Here is a 16029-nt window from a genome sequence, read left to right on the forward strand (position 1 = left end):
TTTTAGAGAAACATGAGAAGTGACTAGAGCGGATTATCCAATTAGGACGAATGCCAATTGGTTTGCGGTTACAGATCAGTTTACAATAGCCTCATAATTTTGTTGAGAGAAGAGTTCTTGGACGTTTCGAAAAAGGAGAAAGAGTGTGGAATGACCCGTGTACATTTTTCAAAACCAGGGCAGCTGGACTTATGAAACTAATCCAGTGGGGCTTGTCATGGTCTTGAAAAAACCTTTCCATCTTTCTACGACAACGACGCCCTTCTGACTTCAAAGGTCTTTCTTCTTCTCTTTTTGATTTTTCTAACTTACGCGGTGATCCTTGACGCACTTCCAGAAACTCCATCTAAAATGAGGGCAGGTGTGTGTATATATGGATGAAATAAGAAGAGCAAGGGCGGAGAATAAAACCGGGATTGCAGGAAGAATTGAAACGCGAAATGGGACAATGTGTCAAGAAGAAGATAAATTTGAGAAAAAGGAAACGTCGCCTAGTAACGTTTGTTTTTGTTTCGAACGTTTTCTTCCGGATGAAAGGAAGAAGAAAACGCATTTGAAAACAGGGCCGAATCAATTTTTGAGAAAGATTAAGAAGCAAAGTCGGGAAGGGGGAAAGAAAGACACGCGGCACACGGATCAGTGGAATTTGGGAATTTTCGTGAATTTTACTTAAGAGTTTGTTTGATGTGTTAGTTCTCCGTCGTCTTTTTCAATTTTAGGAATAACAGCGCAGGAAGTTACAAGGAAATGATGTTTGGGGGTCTGTTTTGGAATGATGAAATTTCTCTAGGAACCATGATCTTATGCGGGCATCTTACCCAGAGTAAGTGTAAGTTTTGAATCAGATAAACCCCGAAAGTTTACTTATTGGGACCCCTTCCCATTTTCAAGTTTTTGCTGTTTCAGAAGAACTGCGATTATTGCGGACCCCTCCCTGACACATACTTTTTCAGAGTTCATTACTTTTCAGAAAACTTGAACTATTGTTGCAAACAGGCATTCTATTTGTACTTAATCTGTCATATGCATTCGAAACATTATTTCTTTTACTAAATTAGAGTCACATACAACAATTTTCGAAATGAGAACTCCTCTATTTGTACATTTCTTTTTTGCGTGGGTCTTTATTCGCGAGTTGGAAAAAGGAAACATTTTAGGCAAGTCAAACCACTTGATGAGCTTCCTAATTGCCCTTGTTTCCAAAAACTGCATACAACAACCCTACTCAACAACCGATCTAATTGTTTCGAGAGCGAAAAGACTAAAAGAAAAAACCTGAGATGTAAGCTATTTCATGGCACTTGCCATAAAAAGTCAATTTGTGAAATATTTTCGAGCGTTGACTTTTTTTCTCACGATTCGCCGGAGATGCCATTTTATTATCCGATCTTATTCCATGTTTTGGGACTTGTGTGTGCAGAAGACCACGTTGTTTTACATTTTCTCATTTTCAGATTCATTGTCCGGTTGGTTCGGGAGGTTCGGTTGAAAACAATTAAATTTTCATCCCCGCCAGACTGATACGAATGAAGCTCGAAAAGCAGAGCAGACACGAGCTGAAGCGTTTCGGCTCGGTGGCATGACCTATTCGTATTTCCGTTTGGTCAAATGTTTTTTCGCGCCTTTTTGCCTCTTACTACACGTCTGTCTAACCGAACAGAAAGCTAATTCCCAGAAGTACTTCGTGTTGATTTGTTGTTTTCGACGAGAACAACAATTTTTCAACGCCACAAAAGTAGATCATCCATCATCCACGGCGGGTGGCAAACGGATTTGAATTTAGCGTCAGAGGGTTAGTAGTACGAGTGAGTTGCAACTCCAGGTGAACTATCAAAACTTGATTGGAATAAGAAATACGATGCCGAAAAGAGAAAAAGATGTGAAAGCAAGCCTTGGTCTGACAATGACTACAATGAGACGTTTATAGATGGCGCCGTCGAGCTCATCTCATGTTTTATTCTGGAACTATGGCGTGAGTTGGTGTAGAGCAACGATCCTAGTGACTCTTTTTTCCAAATAAGAAAGATGAAGAAGTTGGAGAATCAGAAGACCGAATTGAATAAAGGAAAGAACTTTTATTACCCAAGGCTCTGATTTTTTCATGAGGCGGAAACCTTAGAACTTTTCAACTTAAATTGTACTTTTTTGGAAAATAAAAATGAAACGGAAACTGAGATACACAGTCAACTTCCTAATATTCGTTTCGTTGACCTTTCACGCAAAAGGAAATAAAAAGGGGATGTATGTTACCTATTTGGTCAGAAAACGAAATTCTGGTGCTTGATGTCCTCCGATTTCCGATATTTCCGGGAGCCGGTGAGGTCGACTCAATGCTCGGTTGGCTCTTCATTTTGTTCAAAGTTGAAGTGAATATTAATGCAGCTAGTAATAGTAGCAACTAATAAACGGAATCAGGGTGTGAATGCTGATATCCGTACTATTCAATTTAGACGCAAAGAATATGTGAAAGGTCTCTCCTCTTCACGAACGCCTAGACGATGCGTTGAGAGAGGCGGAGTCCGGTGCTCCGGAGCTCCGACACAACCATGTACAACTCCACTCAACAACGAAACGAGCCGACGCAGATGCCCTCCCTCCTCAGAAATGAAAATATGAAAATCTAACTCTCGATGTTTTATAAATTGCTCGTTTACTTGAATCCTTTTGTCTTGGTGACTTTTATGCTATTTGATGCTTTGTGAACAAAGACGTCAAAATTAGACTAGCAAAGTCTAATAAGATGGAACCGGAACAGACAAAAAGTCATTCATCAATTTCCTCCAACTGGTTTTTCTAATTTAGGATCTCGAAGATTGATGAATTATGTCCGGCAGATGGACAATGTGATACTACCCAATTTACATAAAGTATCTCTTTGAAAAATGCATTTGGTTTCGGAAAATTGAAAGACTGTGAACTATCGGGGATATTTCTAAGAATGTGAGAATGTGATGTTACAAAGTATCCATTCAAAAAACAGTTTACAGGTGCTGGTATATAAAGGGAGGAGCAAACATGTTATTTTGCTAATAATGATCATTTCACTATTTTCTTCTTGTGTTTCTTTTCCTATTCCAAGAACGGAGCTTTCTTCTCCATCTAGACTCAACATCATATCATTTTGACTTATGATCACACATAAAAAGCTTCTTCCAAAATGGGAAACAAACAACACAATATAATCCCCACCTAACCAAGAAAAGTTTAGCCAACCAAAGAAAAGAAGACGACAAAAGTTGAGTGACTGAGGAGTCGCTCATCGGTTTTTCTGTTTGCAGGACTTTTCTTCATCTATGAATAATGTTTGTCTTATAGATGGTCGCCGCCACGTTTTTCATATAAATTTTGAATGTGTTCTTTCGATATCTCACCAGTTTATAAGATGAACCAAGTTTACAAGCAATGATAAACAAATCCAAGTTTGACACGGGGAAAAAATTGAGCAGCAAATTTGAGTAGTTTTTTTGTTTCCGGGTTTTTTTCTTTTTTACTTGAGTATTGTCTCATTTTTCAACTTTTGAGAAATCTTTTCAAGAAATGCATTCAACCGAGAACAACTGATTTTTGCACTCGAAGTGGAGGTTCCTAGCTAGTCTGTGTGCAAAGAAAAGAAACAAATCTAATTAAAAGTACAGAGCAGAAAAAAGTGAGAGGAAGTACTTGAAAGCGCTTCAAAAGTAAAGCTAAGATGTGGTAGGGCTAGAAAAAACCTTTCTCAAAACTGCCAAGATGGTGGACAAAAAACTTAATTTCCTGTTTTTCCGGTGGAAAACACAAAACCGTTGATGAAGTCACAGGATTTTTCCAGTGTTTGACTGACTTTTGAATCAGCATTTTCAGATTTTACTCTGAAATAAGAAATAGGCGAAAAAAAGAAAATCATGCGTCGTATGTATAGGTCAAATGAAACTCGGTACCTTCTGGATAGAAAAAGTCTCTGCACTCATCGGACATCATCTCAGGCGTGTAAAAGTTGAGGTTTCAGGAAGTCAGTTCGAATGTATGCGGGGTGTTTTGTCGAGCAATGTATAGTGGTGTTTGGGAAAGAATAGTTGCTCGTTTCAACCAAGTCACAACAGACTGGTGTGAGTTGACTGGAGACTTTTGACTGGTTATGAAAAATTGGAACAAGCAAAATAAATGAATGGTGGAAGATCTTCAGAGTAGATATGGAACACGAGGCAGAGAGTTGAACCTCCCTTTTCTTTTCTTTTCTACTTTCTTTTGATATGGATGCGGCTCTTCTTTGACCACACATCCACTTATACACCCATTTTTCAAAATAGGGCACGAGGTCAGAAGTTATGTAGCAGGAAATGGTGTGAACAAAAATTTCTTTTGAAATATAAAAATTGTATTTGTTTATCCACAAAACAACATCTCAGATGTGCTACAAAAAAAACAAATAACAAAACATCCAATAAAATGTTGAAGAATGAACCACCAGATTCAACAAGGACCAAATTTTAGAATTTCCCACTTGCTAAAAAGCCCAATGAGATATGAAATGTACTTTTTCTATGATTTACTTTAACTTTCATCAAATATGGAAAAAGGAAAAAAGAATTGCCCCAAACCAGGATCGAACTGGTGACCTTTAGATCTTCAGTCTAACGCTCTCCCAACTGAGCTATTGAGGCAGACACACCGATAGGTATCTACTCTTTACACTATGTCGTGTTCTCCCCTTCTCTCACTCTCCATCTCGCCATGGCCTACCACATTGTGCGTGGAGGGCAACATCTAGTAGAATTGACTCACGTTATTATGTGGTTTTTGAAGAAACTGCGCCAGATGGAAGCAACTAGCAATCGTTGAGAAGAGAATAATGTGGAATTTTGGAAAGATGTTCAGAAATATATACTCACAAAAACATACTATTCCTATATTTTTCATTGCATTCTTTTTTGCAGTGATGGAAGAAAGAGAGTTTTGGCTAACATGAGAAAGAATTGTAAATGAAATATGGAAATATAGAAATCTGAACGGAAGATTTTGGTGACAAAGAGAAAGAAAATAGTAAATAAAACCACTAAAACGTAAAAGAACAAAAAAGAAAGAGAAAAAAGAATGTAAATAGTAAATAGAGCGAAACGATCCGTAAGGGATGACAATTTGTAGAAGAAGTCGGAAAAATCTACTTCGACGGACGGCGATCCTTCCGCCCTCCTCTATAATCATTTTAACTGGTCCCACATCTTCAGACTATTGGCTCTAAGAATGCAATTTGTAATGGCACGACAAGAAAATGCCCACATTTCCACGACCCCCCGTCCTAGATGCTCCGCAGATTCTCGACAATTATACTGGATAAGTACTACTGTTAAATTCAGGAAAACGCTTCAATCGGTAGAATAGTAGTTCAGTATCAAGGGAAATGAGTTCTTTAGTTTGAAGTTAAGTTTGCAGTTTGTGGTTTTGCGGGTCGACAATGAAAATTTATGTGCTACGTTATCTCTTAACGATAATTGGTTTCTGATGGACCAATTTTAAAAGAAGGTGCCAGAAATCAAAGTAAGGTATTCTTAGAGAATTGAAAATTGGTAGATCTGTTTTTTTTTGTTTCGTTTCTTAAATTTTATCGAATTTGAGTTTAATAATGTATACTTTGGTCTTCAATTTTGTGATAAATTCATCTTCACTGCGAAAATGTTACAACACAGATAGATTTCTTCTCAATTCTTTAAACAAGAAAACAAGAGAGTTTTCATGATAATTGTATGACCACAATAAAAAGACTCACTGCTTCTTGGTGATGAAGAATCAGAATACATAACGACAGCCAGGGAGATTCAATATGATTTATTTCGCACGTTGTTTCCTTTCTTTTTTCCTATCCTTTATCTCAAAATGATTGATACCACCACAACGTACGAATGGGTAGAGATAAATGAGCTTTCTCCTCTTCTCAGAGCATGGAGGGCTCTGGGTGAGTCTCACGTTGACAGACTTTGCCCCACAACTAACTTATTGGATATAAATGAACTGATCCGAACTCACTTCCCGCTTCTCCATCCATTTTCAATTTTCTTTTTCTTTCTTGCATCCTGCATTTGCACTCAATTCAATTGCAATCACTGTTTTTACTATTTTGAGAAGGAACTTGTTCTTTCCAAAAAATGTATCTCTCTCCTTACCAATTGTTAAATTTGTCACAAGTATTAAACTAAATCAAATCATGTCCCGTTCGGAAATCAGAAAGCTATACGAACATATTAGTATATAACCAGAGAGAGAGAGAGAGCAGTTAGTTGTCATCAAATTGTGCTCTTCTTGAGAAAGTTACGTTGTTATTATAATGATGTTACGTATCCCCAAGGGGTTCGACAGTAGTCCGTACCCAAAAACGTTCCCTCCGTTCTGGTAGCGTTTATATAGTTGAGGCACGCCAAATTTGTTAGGCTCAAGGCTGTGAAAGGGGTGCAGCGAAGCGTTACAATGAAAAATTGGTTGTCCATCACATTCCACGTATTAAGAGAAAAAAAACTTATTGAGATTAAAAGAAAATGGATATTCGTAGAAAGCAGATAGTTAATCAAGAAAAATTAATTCACAAGACAAAAAAGAGTTTGTGAACCTAGAGAATCATAATAGGGTTTGCAATTCGTATTATTTTTTGGAGAGAAAAAAACTGAAATTGAGGAGTTCAGAAGGTTCTCAAGATAGCTTTAGTAAAGTTCTGAAGTGTTTTGCATTACTAGTTCTTTAGTATACAAAATTGAGCCGAGTTTTTTCTCAAACTGTTTATATTAGGCAAATCGCTCATTAAAAAAAAAAGTGCAAGAGAAAGAAGTGTGAAAAATTTAGATCTGTGACAAGAGCCATCAAACCTTGATTGTTTCTGACCTGCTGCTACAAAACAGATGCGCTCACCTCTTTTATCTCTCTGTCACTTGAAACTGAAATCCGCTTCCAACTAGAAAATCGCTTAGCTCAAAACAAATAAATAAAAATGATGACTCTGAATAGAGTAGCCAGCTTAAAACATGATATATAAAGTATTTGGAAAGGAAGTAAAAACTGAATTATGAATAGGAACGACGTTCAATGAAACTATACGTTTTTGATGATTCGGACGGATGACCATGAATTGAAATAAAAACTACTGAAAGTGACCACTACGATGTTTTATGTTGTAGGTCATATTACTTTTTTGACATTTCGTATAGTATACTAATCAAATTGTTTAGTCTTAAATATATAATGCTTAGTGAGCTAATTTTTCTTTCATCGATGAAGATGATATGAAACAACAGTAAACTCACTTGAGGATGAAACTTCGCTTGAGGCAAAGCGTAGTTTTTGTTTCCGACTACCGCCAGATTTGCTCATCTGTAAGAATCTTGTTTGTAGAGAAAACAATTTTGAATGAAAAAAAAGAAAAGAAAAGATATAATCACACCCAAAGTAGACCAGAGAGAAGACAAGTGCAAGCATAAAACCAAAAAAAAAGAAGAGGACAAATCGCGTTCATCTGGGTTTTTTAATAATTCAAAAGCTAGAAGTGAAGAACAATAGAGAAAAAAGAGATGCGTCTTCAGACTCGTTGAAAATCTCAAATAAAAATTGTATCGAATTGCAAAGAAAGATGAAAAGTCATGTTTGTTTCGAGCCTACTACTTGTTTAGTGTTCACTCATAGGTTGCCATTCTTGACCAAAACAACAACTCGAGAAGTGTCAGAGAATGTTCACAAAAAGGATTTATGTGAAGAACAAAGTGTTGAGGAGTAGGAGACTTGTTTCTGGAGTGTGACTAATTCGAGTTTGATAGTGCTCGCAAGTTTTTTGTAGAAGATGTGCAACTCGGAACACTATTATATTAGTGATGTCAGTAAAAATCTTTTGTTAGCTTTAAAATTGAAACAAATTGAACATTGTGGAAAATTTATGTGGATGACTATTATTCTCTTTTTGTGGATTCATCAGAAAAAAATTGTGTCATTACTTCTGGGAAAAATATGATACTCTGAGATTTCTGCAACTCCTCAGACTCTGTCGATGCCTTCAAGGAAGTGTTGTTTTCGCGTCCTAGTGTACTCATCTTGCCATCAAAAAAGAGTTACACACAGGATGGTCAAGATTTATCGGCACCCTCAATTATTGACTAATTATTCATGGCGGAGAAGCCGAAAAAAGAGAAAGACATCACAACATGTTTTTCATGTGTGATGCTGTTTCTGCAATATGGATAAAGTATAAAACAAGTGTTTGAGGACAAAAAGCAGTATGTGAATTGTACTAAGAAAATGTGAAAATGAATGTGAAACACCTGCTCTTTTTCATTTGTCATAAAATATCAGAAGCAAGATTCAGGTGAAATATAAAAGTGTAACTTAAAATTGATATTTTAGATTGTAGAACAAAAACTAAAAAGGGATATAAGGAAGGTGCGTGGAGCTGACGGAAAAAGTCAAAGTATAAAAAAAGAAGTTGACTTGTTGATTGAGACGGAAATGTCCGTGGGATGGCTGACTAGTCCTTTTTCTTCTGTATCAAAGAAATGAATAAGAGAAATAAGCGTGGGAGATAGTTTAGGATGGATTCCGTCTGTGACCCCCCGTCTCACGTCTGCAAATCTCATCTTTCAACATCGGAAGTAGTTGTTTATTTGATTCCTTCCTAGAGAACATAGCAAGAAAATTTTGAGCAGTTTTTGAGCCATGCGGAAGTCTTCCCAAATTTCTTCAGACAGATGTCTCCCAAAATTTTTATAATTATAGCAATCCGGTGAAAAAGATTGTTATCCGGTTCGTAGACTTGCTGAACCAAAACAATAACTCAAAACAAGAAGTTATCTGCTAAATAAACAATTTTTGGCAGAGAAAAAAGTAATTTCACAGACCATTGAAGTTTCAGGAAAAAATATATTTCCTACATATCCAGAAGTAGAATCTACATGAACGTTCCCCAAAAACTCAAAACACTCGTTCCCTAGTTTTTTTTTTTCATTTTCATCTCAGCGCTTTCATTTTGAGCACAGAAAAATTCAATGTTCGGCATCGGGAATAAAAACAAAAACATACAAACAAACTTGATATATTATAAAAAAGGGCTTGTTGATTTAAAGTGAGTAGAAAATGATATCGAACAAGTTTAGGTTCGGTTCGAGAACGGAATACTTTAAAATAATTCAACTGCACAGAAAATTAGTGTCAGATTCTCCAACATATCTAATCATTTTCTATTTCTTATTCTGTTCTATTTTCAAACGACTCTAAATGTTATTCTAAATGTTATCGGTATCGTTTGATGTCCAAGAACTCTGAACAAAAATAAGTCTAGCCGTATCTCTTATTTTTCTCATAATCGCCCACCACCAAGTACTACAGCAGATGTCACACTGAGATCCAACAAAAAAATCCACTTGCAATCACAACTAGAAAATCAAGCATCACAAGGGAGGCCAAGAGTTCTTTTCGTTGTCTCCTACTTTTGTGCCTGTCCTTACTAGTTTTCGGTTCATCACTATGCAAATTGCTTGCTGTATACAACTTATGCACATTCTGAAGCGCCTTTGCCACATTTTTAAGGATTTCGAATGCGGGAACAAATAGATAAGAAACTACTGAAAAAGAGAAACGCGACCAGGAAAAGTTTTTGGTGGGACGTTCACGAAAGAGGATTATTAGTATTGGAGGGGGAAAGACGAAAAAAGAAAAGATAATTTCGAATGACGGATGAAGTGTCAGATTTTTCACTCGAGGTAGGTAAAAAAAAGCATTTCGATAAAAGTAATAAAGTATCAATGCTTTTTTTCTATTTTTATAATTGTGACAAATTTGAGGTATTACACCAGAAAATCAGTAGCGGTGGTCCAAAAAAGAACAGTATTTTTTGGAAAACTGCAAGGGGTTGTATAATATCCTGAAAACTAACACTTGGAGTCTAAAATTTCTCACGGTTCACAAAGAATTCTGAAAAACAAATAAACGCTGGCGTTTTTTCGCCATTATTGCGGTTCTCAAGCATGTTCAAGATGTCATCATGTCACATCTCAATGTCTATCATTGTTGACCACATTCTTTCTTCAAAATATAATTTCTCGTGTTCCAGGTTTCGAAGTTCACCGAGTTTTCCGTCTTCCAATCTTTCTGCCAAAAGACTATGCAAATGATGACAAAATTTCGACCGACTCAACTCAACGCACTGCACATTTTTCTTCGATCTGTCATGATTTTTTGTCTTATCACCATGTTAACAGGACAGACGAATTGATAAAGAGTCTTTTCTGTCATTGGAGTAAAGTTGCTGGTTTTAGTCACTTTTTTCACTTTTTATTGATGGAGTGGGTGAAGTTATTACTGGCTCTCGGAGCAGTGGCTGTTGTTTCCCAGGCTGCGAGACATCCCAAACTTCCACCATATCTTTTGGGACGGCCAACTGCTCATGGATTCGTAAGACACGGTGACCGGTTTTTTGACAACTTCGATACCCCAGCCACGAATTTGGTCAGATCCAATGTTACTCAAAAGGTTGACAACTTTGATGCAACCAATGGTGCCACGTACATTCAGGTATTCTTTAAGAATCAAACATTTCATTATAGCAAATGTTATTACAGAGATACTGGTACAACTCAAACTTCACTCAAAACAAGAATATTGTCTTTTTAATGATCCAAGGAGAATCTCCAGCCACTGATACCTGGATCAGTAACCCCAACTATCAGTATTTGCAATGGGCCAAGGAATTTGGAGCTGACGTTTTCCAACTAGAGCATAGATGTTTTGGAAAAAGCAGACCGTATCCGTAAGTTTATACGATTTTTTATTACAAAGTATTTCATCAAAGTTATAATATTTCAGAGATACCTCGATGCCTGGAATCAAAGTTTGCACAATGTCGCAAGCATTGGCTGATATCCATAGTTTCATCGGAAAGATGAACGATAAATACAACTTTAGAAACCCGAAATGGATTACCTTTGGAGGATCCTATCCAGGAACTCTTTCTGCATTGTTCCGTCAGCAGTACCCACAAGACACTGTCGGAGCTGTTGCTAGCAGTGCTCCGTTGGACTGGACTCTTGACTTTTTTGGTTTCTCGATTACTAAGAAATCAATAGTTACTGTCTTTTTCAGAGTATGCCATGGTTGTTGAAGATGTTTTGAAACAAACGAGCACTCAATGCTGGCAAAATGTGAACCAAGCCTTTACCAACATGCAACAACTCAGTCTCACAAAAACAGGAATCCAACAACTGAACAAATACTTTTCGTAAGTTTAATATCATTAGAGATATTTTGTTCAAGTTCAGAATTTCAGACTCACTCCAGCATTTGTTGACGGACAATACACCCAACTTGACATTGACAACTTCTTTGCAAATGTGTACAGTTACTTCCAGGGAGTCATTCAATACACTTATGACGGAAGAGTGAGTAACTCAAAAAATATTTTATCAGCTGCAATGCGAATCTATGTGAATACTTCAGAATGCGGCCACATTGGGAGGATTAAATGCTCAAAATTTGTGCGTTAAAATGAATGATGCTACTACTCCAGATGTTATTACTCGTGTCAAGAACACCATTGACTGGGTATGAGAAATAGAATAAGCAATTCTTCTGACTTTAGAATTGTTTCAGGTCAACACATTGAATGGAGATCCAGTCGGTGGACTTGACAACTCTTACACCGATATGATTGCTGTATTGGCTAATGCAACCTACGACGATTCAGGAGACATCGGTATGTTTTCAGATGTTGTTGGGTTGTATATGTAATAATTTTAGCTGCTAACCGAGGATGGATGTGGTTGTGCTGTAATGAACTCGGAGCTCTTCAGACTACTGACCAAGGAAGAAACATTTTCCAGCAAACTGTTCCAATGGGGTATGTTTCAATTTTTGGAACAAGGGTTGTCATACCTTCAATTCATTTATCCTTTGTTTGTTTCAATTCATATATTTACTCGGTTTCCAGATATTACATTGACATGTGCACGGCTATGTTTGGAGCCGATGTCGGTATCAACTTCATTCGCGACAACAACAAACAGACTTTGTACAAATACGGAGGAGCTGACAACTACCAAGCGACTAATGTTGTCCTTCCAAACGGAGCATTCGATCCATGGCATGTTCTCGGAACATACAACAACAACACCGCTAACCACATGACACCACTTCTCATTCAAGGTATTCATTAACTAGTTTTTCCTCAACAAACTTTTTATTTTTCAGGAGCTGCCCACTGTTCCGACATGTACCCAACATATGCAGGAGAACCAGCTGATCTTGCAAAGAACAGAGCCATCATTCACGATGAGCTGAAATACTTCCTAGGCCTCTCCTCTTAAAACTTCGATATTTTCTATACTTACATATCAATAAATATTGTAATAATTAATTTAATAACCGAATGACTTATAGACTTATATATTTTCAATAATACTATGAATCCGAAGGAGCCATTGAACCGTTCGGACAGCAAGATTTGTCCCCAGTGTAATGTTTCTCCTTTTTTCGTCATTTTATGAGCAGCCATTGGATATGCCCTGAATTGTCGGAAATGCCCTGAATGATATGAAAACCATATGAAAACAACTTTATAAATATTTCTGAAGTTGAAACTTATGTACAAGAGATTTATTGAAAAGAATGACAGTTGATTGAGGGACTTAGAGGCATTGAAAAAATATGAGGCACAATAAAAAAGAGTTGTGAAAGAATGATACATTGAGACATTATACATATAAAATTGATTCCATTCCTTGATAATTAAATGAGAATTAATTGATACACCTGGAAACTAGCATTATATACAGAAGATTGAACGTGAATTTATGATGAAAGTAAAATAATTGATGAATTGAGGCAAGAGTAAACTAACTGAAAGAGTGTGCTCGATTAGATAGTACATATGGCAGAAGCCGTCTACATTCTAGAACCTGAATAGTGTTTGTTTATAGTGGAACATATTGTTCCACTTCTCCCCCACTTAAAACTGAATGAAATTCAAAATTTTGTGGTTTCGGAATAAAAAAAAGGCAAACTAAATGGAAAAAAATAGCAGAGGCAGTTTGTAAAGCGAAAAGCAATAAGGTGGGCAATTCCATAATTATTCACTGATGACTGGATAAGCATACGATTGAATTCCAGAGATTCCTCTCACACGATGATTTTTGAGATCTCCAGCTTTGATTCTTCTAAAATATTTTATTTAGAAATTTCGAACTTCAATTTTTGTTCTCACTTGATTTTTCTCCTATGCACTTCTCCTTCGGAAATTCTTTCCTGTACATTGGACTTAAGGTTAATGGACATTTTGAATCCACATATGAAAATCTGAAAATGAAAAAAATTAACATAACGGACTTCTGAAAGAATTCACTTACAGTACAACTAGATTTCTTCCGAATGTAACTTTCCTCCAAATACTTCTCGTTTTTTGGGTCGTACCGATACCATCCGTAGTCGGTTGCCTGCACGTTTTTGGTAAGGAAGTTATTTTATTTTCTCAACATTTCTTACCTGATAAATCCAATAGTACTTGGTTCTAGTAGATCGTTGAGATCGGCGTAGTTGCACAGACGAATTTGCAGAGCCTGTAAAATTTCTGTTAGAGATTAAAGAAACAATCTCCACAATTACCTTTTCCTTCTTCCGTCAATGCGAACATAGAGGTACAATCATTAGCGTACTCGATTGGACACTCGATATCAATTGGTAGATCATATCGTTTGGGATCACGGAACAACTCGGATGGAATTCTTCCTCGGCATGTTGGACACTCCAGACCCATCATGTAGTTGCCTGAAATTACTTGAATAAAACGTTTCTTTCAGTTTTTTACCGCACTTTTCAAGCAAGCGAAACAAAATTCATGTCCACAATCTTGAATTCTTGTTGGAATTGATGGTGGGTAGAGACAAATGTTGCAAATATTGTCAGTTTGCCGGAACCCTTCCATTTTCTCTGAAAAATGTTTCTCTAGGAGAGTTGTATTTACTTGAAACTTACTGTAATTTGCTTCAGATATTCCTTGAAGCATATATTTTTTTGCCTTGTTTGGGAGAATCCTTCTGAAAATTATATTGTTATTTTCATAGACGTATTTTTTTCACTCACTTGATCTGATATTTATCATGATCATCTTTCTTCGTTCTAATCATTTGAACAAAATCCAAATCCCACGTATCACCAAAAACGTAAATTTGACACATTTTCTTTCCTCTATTGTACGACGTCTCAATGTGTTCTTGCACATTTGGGTGAAACTCGAAGCACCCTTCCTTCAGCTGAAAATTATATCTTTTCGAATACACATATGAGTCCTTAACATACCGTAGGACATCCGTAAATCCAAATGTATTCTCTCGTGTTTTTCTTTTTCTTTGAAGCCGGTGGCATTATGTTGACGTTGAATTTAGTAGCTGTAAAAACAATATTATCGAAGATGATGGTCAAAAATAAATGCAAATGAAGAAATACAGCAGAGAGAAGAAAAACAAATACAAACTGATTGTGAGCTACTGAAAATACACTAAAGACTCGTTATCTATATAGTGGTTGAAATTGTTAGAAAAAAAAAGAAACACTGAAATATGTTCAGTGAATAGCACAAAACTGAGAGTGTCGACAAACTGATATATGTGAAAATAAGAGATAAGGTGGCGTGTTCCAATAGGCAGCATGACATACTAAATTAAGTTCCGATTTTGCCTGCAGCCGGAAATTGAAGCAAAGCTACTTCATGTCGGTGAGGTTGATTTAGAAATATCTAAATTAATCCTCATTATTTTTAACGGAAACCGACATCATTGCTATTTTGTATAATCTATCGTTAGCCTTGTGACTCGTTACATAATGCTAATTTAAGAAACAAGAAAACCAATTGACTCTGTCGCATGCTTGGGCGGAAATGAATAATGTCCATAATATCGAAATTCCGAATTCAATAATTGACCTCGTGAGAGGGCACATGACACGCCATTGTTGTCCTGTCAGACGTTACCGAAGTCGTAGAACGATGGCATAGGAAAGAGTATGTAGCATGGTACAAAGGGTTTGGGAAAAAAGGATTAAAGGAATGAAGAAGGAGTTGGAGGACAATAAAAACAATTTCCAACAACAACAACAGCCACATTGATTTAAACATAGAGATTTGTAAAATGGTGAGTAAATGAGATTTGGCAGAATCAGAGAAAACTGTTTTTTTCTATCTTATCAGTTTTCTGGATTATCAATGATAGTGAGAACTTAAACGCTATCACTTTTTCACTGGATGCAGTGGAAAGCTTTTTGTTTTCCAAAAGAAGGGTTCCTGCGTTCAATGCTTAAGCAGGGTGTTCCCCCAAACGCTAGCAGACCTTTTTAAGTATTGGAAATCAATATAGAACAGCATTGAGACTGAAAACAGGAAATTGTGGCTAATATCAACCTGCTGGATGAAATTCGCAGGATTGTGTCATGATCGACAATCAGAAATATGAAGATGAAAAAGAAAAGAAAGAGCGTAAGAGAGATATTGTAAAATGAGAATGTGTAATAATTTAGACGAACTTTCGTTCACCCCTCTTTCCACCCCAACCCACATTTTCGCGCACTCTCCTCCGCTCGACTCTGGGTCTCTGCGGAGCGCGTGATGTGTGGCTGTATTCGTGTGTGGCGGGTGTACAATGTGTGTCCGTCCGTCGACCCGTTATACCCCATCTCTCGCAGTCCCCCTTGTTGTCCATTTTTCTTGTCTGTCTCCGTCCCGAAAGTGTATACGACGTGGTGTTTTGGAGGATGCAGTATGCCGTCTCTTATGGTGTTTGAAGGTTTACAAAATGCTATACTAAACGGCTTGTTGAGTGATTGAAACTGATAACAATAAAACAAACAGAGAAACAACAATACAGTTTTCAACAATGTAATTTTTCATTAAATTTAATTTCACTCCATTTGTAAATAATTTTTTGCGACAAGGGTCATGCGAAGCCATTTTTTGAGATAACATCGGTATCTCTAACTTGATCGATTCCATTTTTTCTGGTAGCAAATTCCGTCACTGTGTAACATTTTAGTGTAAAAATGAAGGAT

General features: G+C 36.8%; 2 protein-coding genes across 2 annotated transcripts; one reads left to right on the forward strand and one right to left on the reverse strand.

The window, feature by feature from the left end:
- Positions 1-10281: 10281 nt before the first annotated feature.
- On the forward strand, positions 10282-12302 carry GCK72_024405 (uncharacterized protein; the record flags this gene model as incomplete). Its single annotated transcript, XM_053735869.1, has 10 exons — positions 10282-10515; positions 10563-10750; positions 10807-11039; positions 11083-11218; positions 11267-11378; positions 11437-11541; positions 11590-11692; positions 11737-11836; positions 11927-12141; positions 12187-12302. The coding sequence occupies 10 exons, from the start codon at positions 10282-10284 to the stop codon at positions 12300-12302; spliced, it is 1542 nt and encodes a 513-aa protein (XP_053579435.1).
- Positions 12303-13063: 761 nt separating this feature from the next.
- Positions 13064-14355, reverse strand: GCK72_024406 (uncharacterized protein; the record flags this gene model as incomplete). The annotated part of the gene is made up of 9 exons (XM_003117731.2): positions 13064-13151; positions 13199-13290; positions 13341-13427; positions 13477-13550; positions 13597-13758; positions 13804-13920; positions 13966-14027; positions 14074-14243; positions 14290-14355. The coding sequence occupies 9 exons, from the start codon at positions 14353-14355 to the stop codon at positions 13064-13066; spliced, it is 918 nt and encodes a 305-aa protein (XP_003117779.1).
- Between the last annotated feature and the right edge of the window lie 1674 nt (positions 14356-16029).

The sequence above is a fragment of the Caenorhabditis remanei genome, chromosome X, assembly GCF_010183535.1.
Source record: "Caenorhabditis remanei strain PX506 chromosome X, whole genome shotgun sequence".
NCBI lineage: Eukaryota > Metazoa > Nematoda > Chromadorea > Rhabditida > Rhabditidae > Caenorhabditis > Caenorhabditis remanei.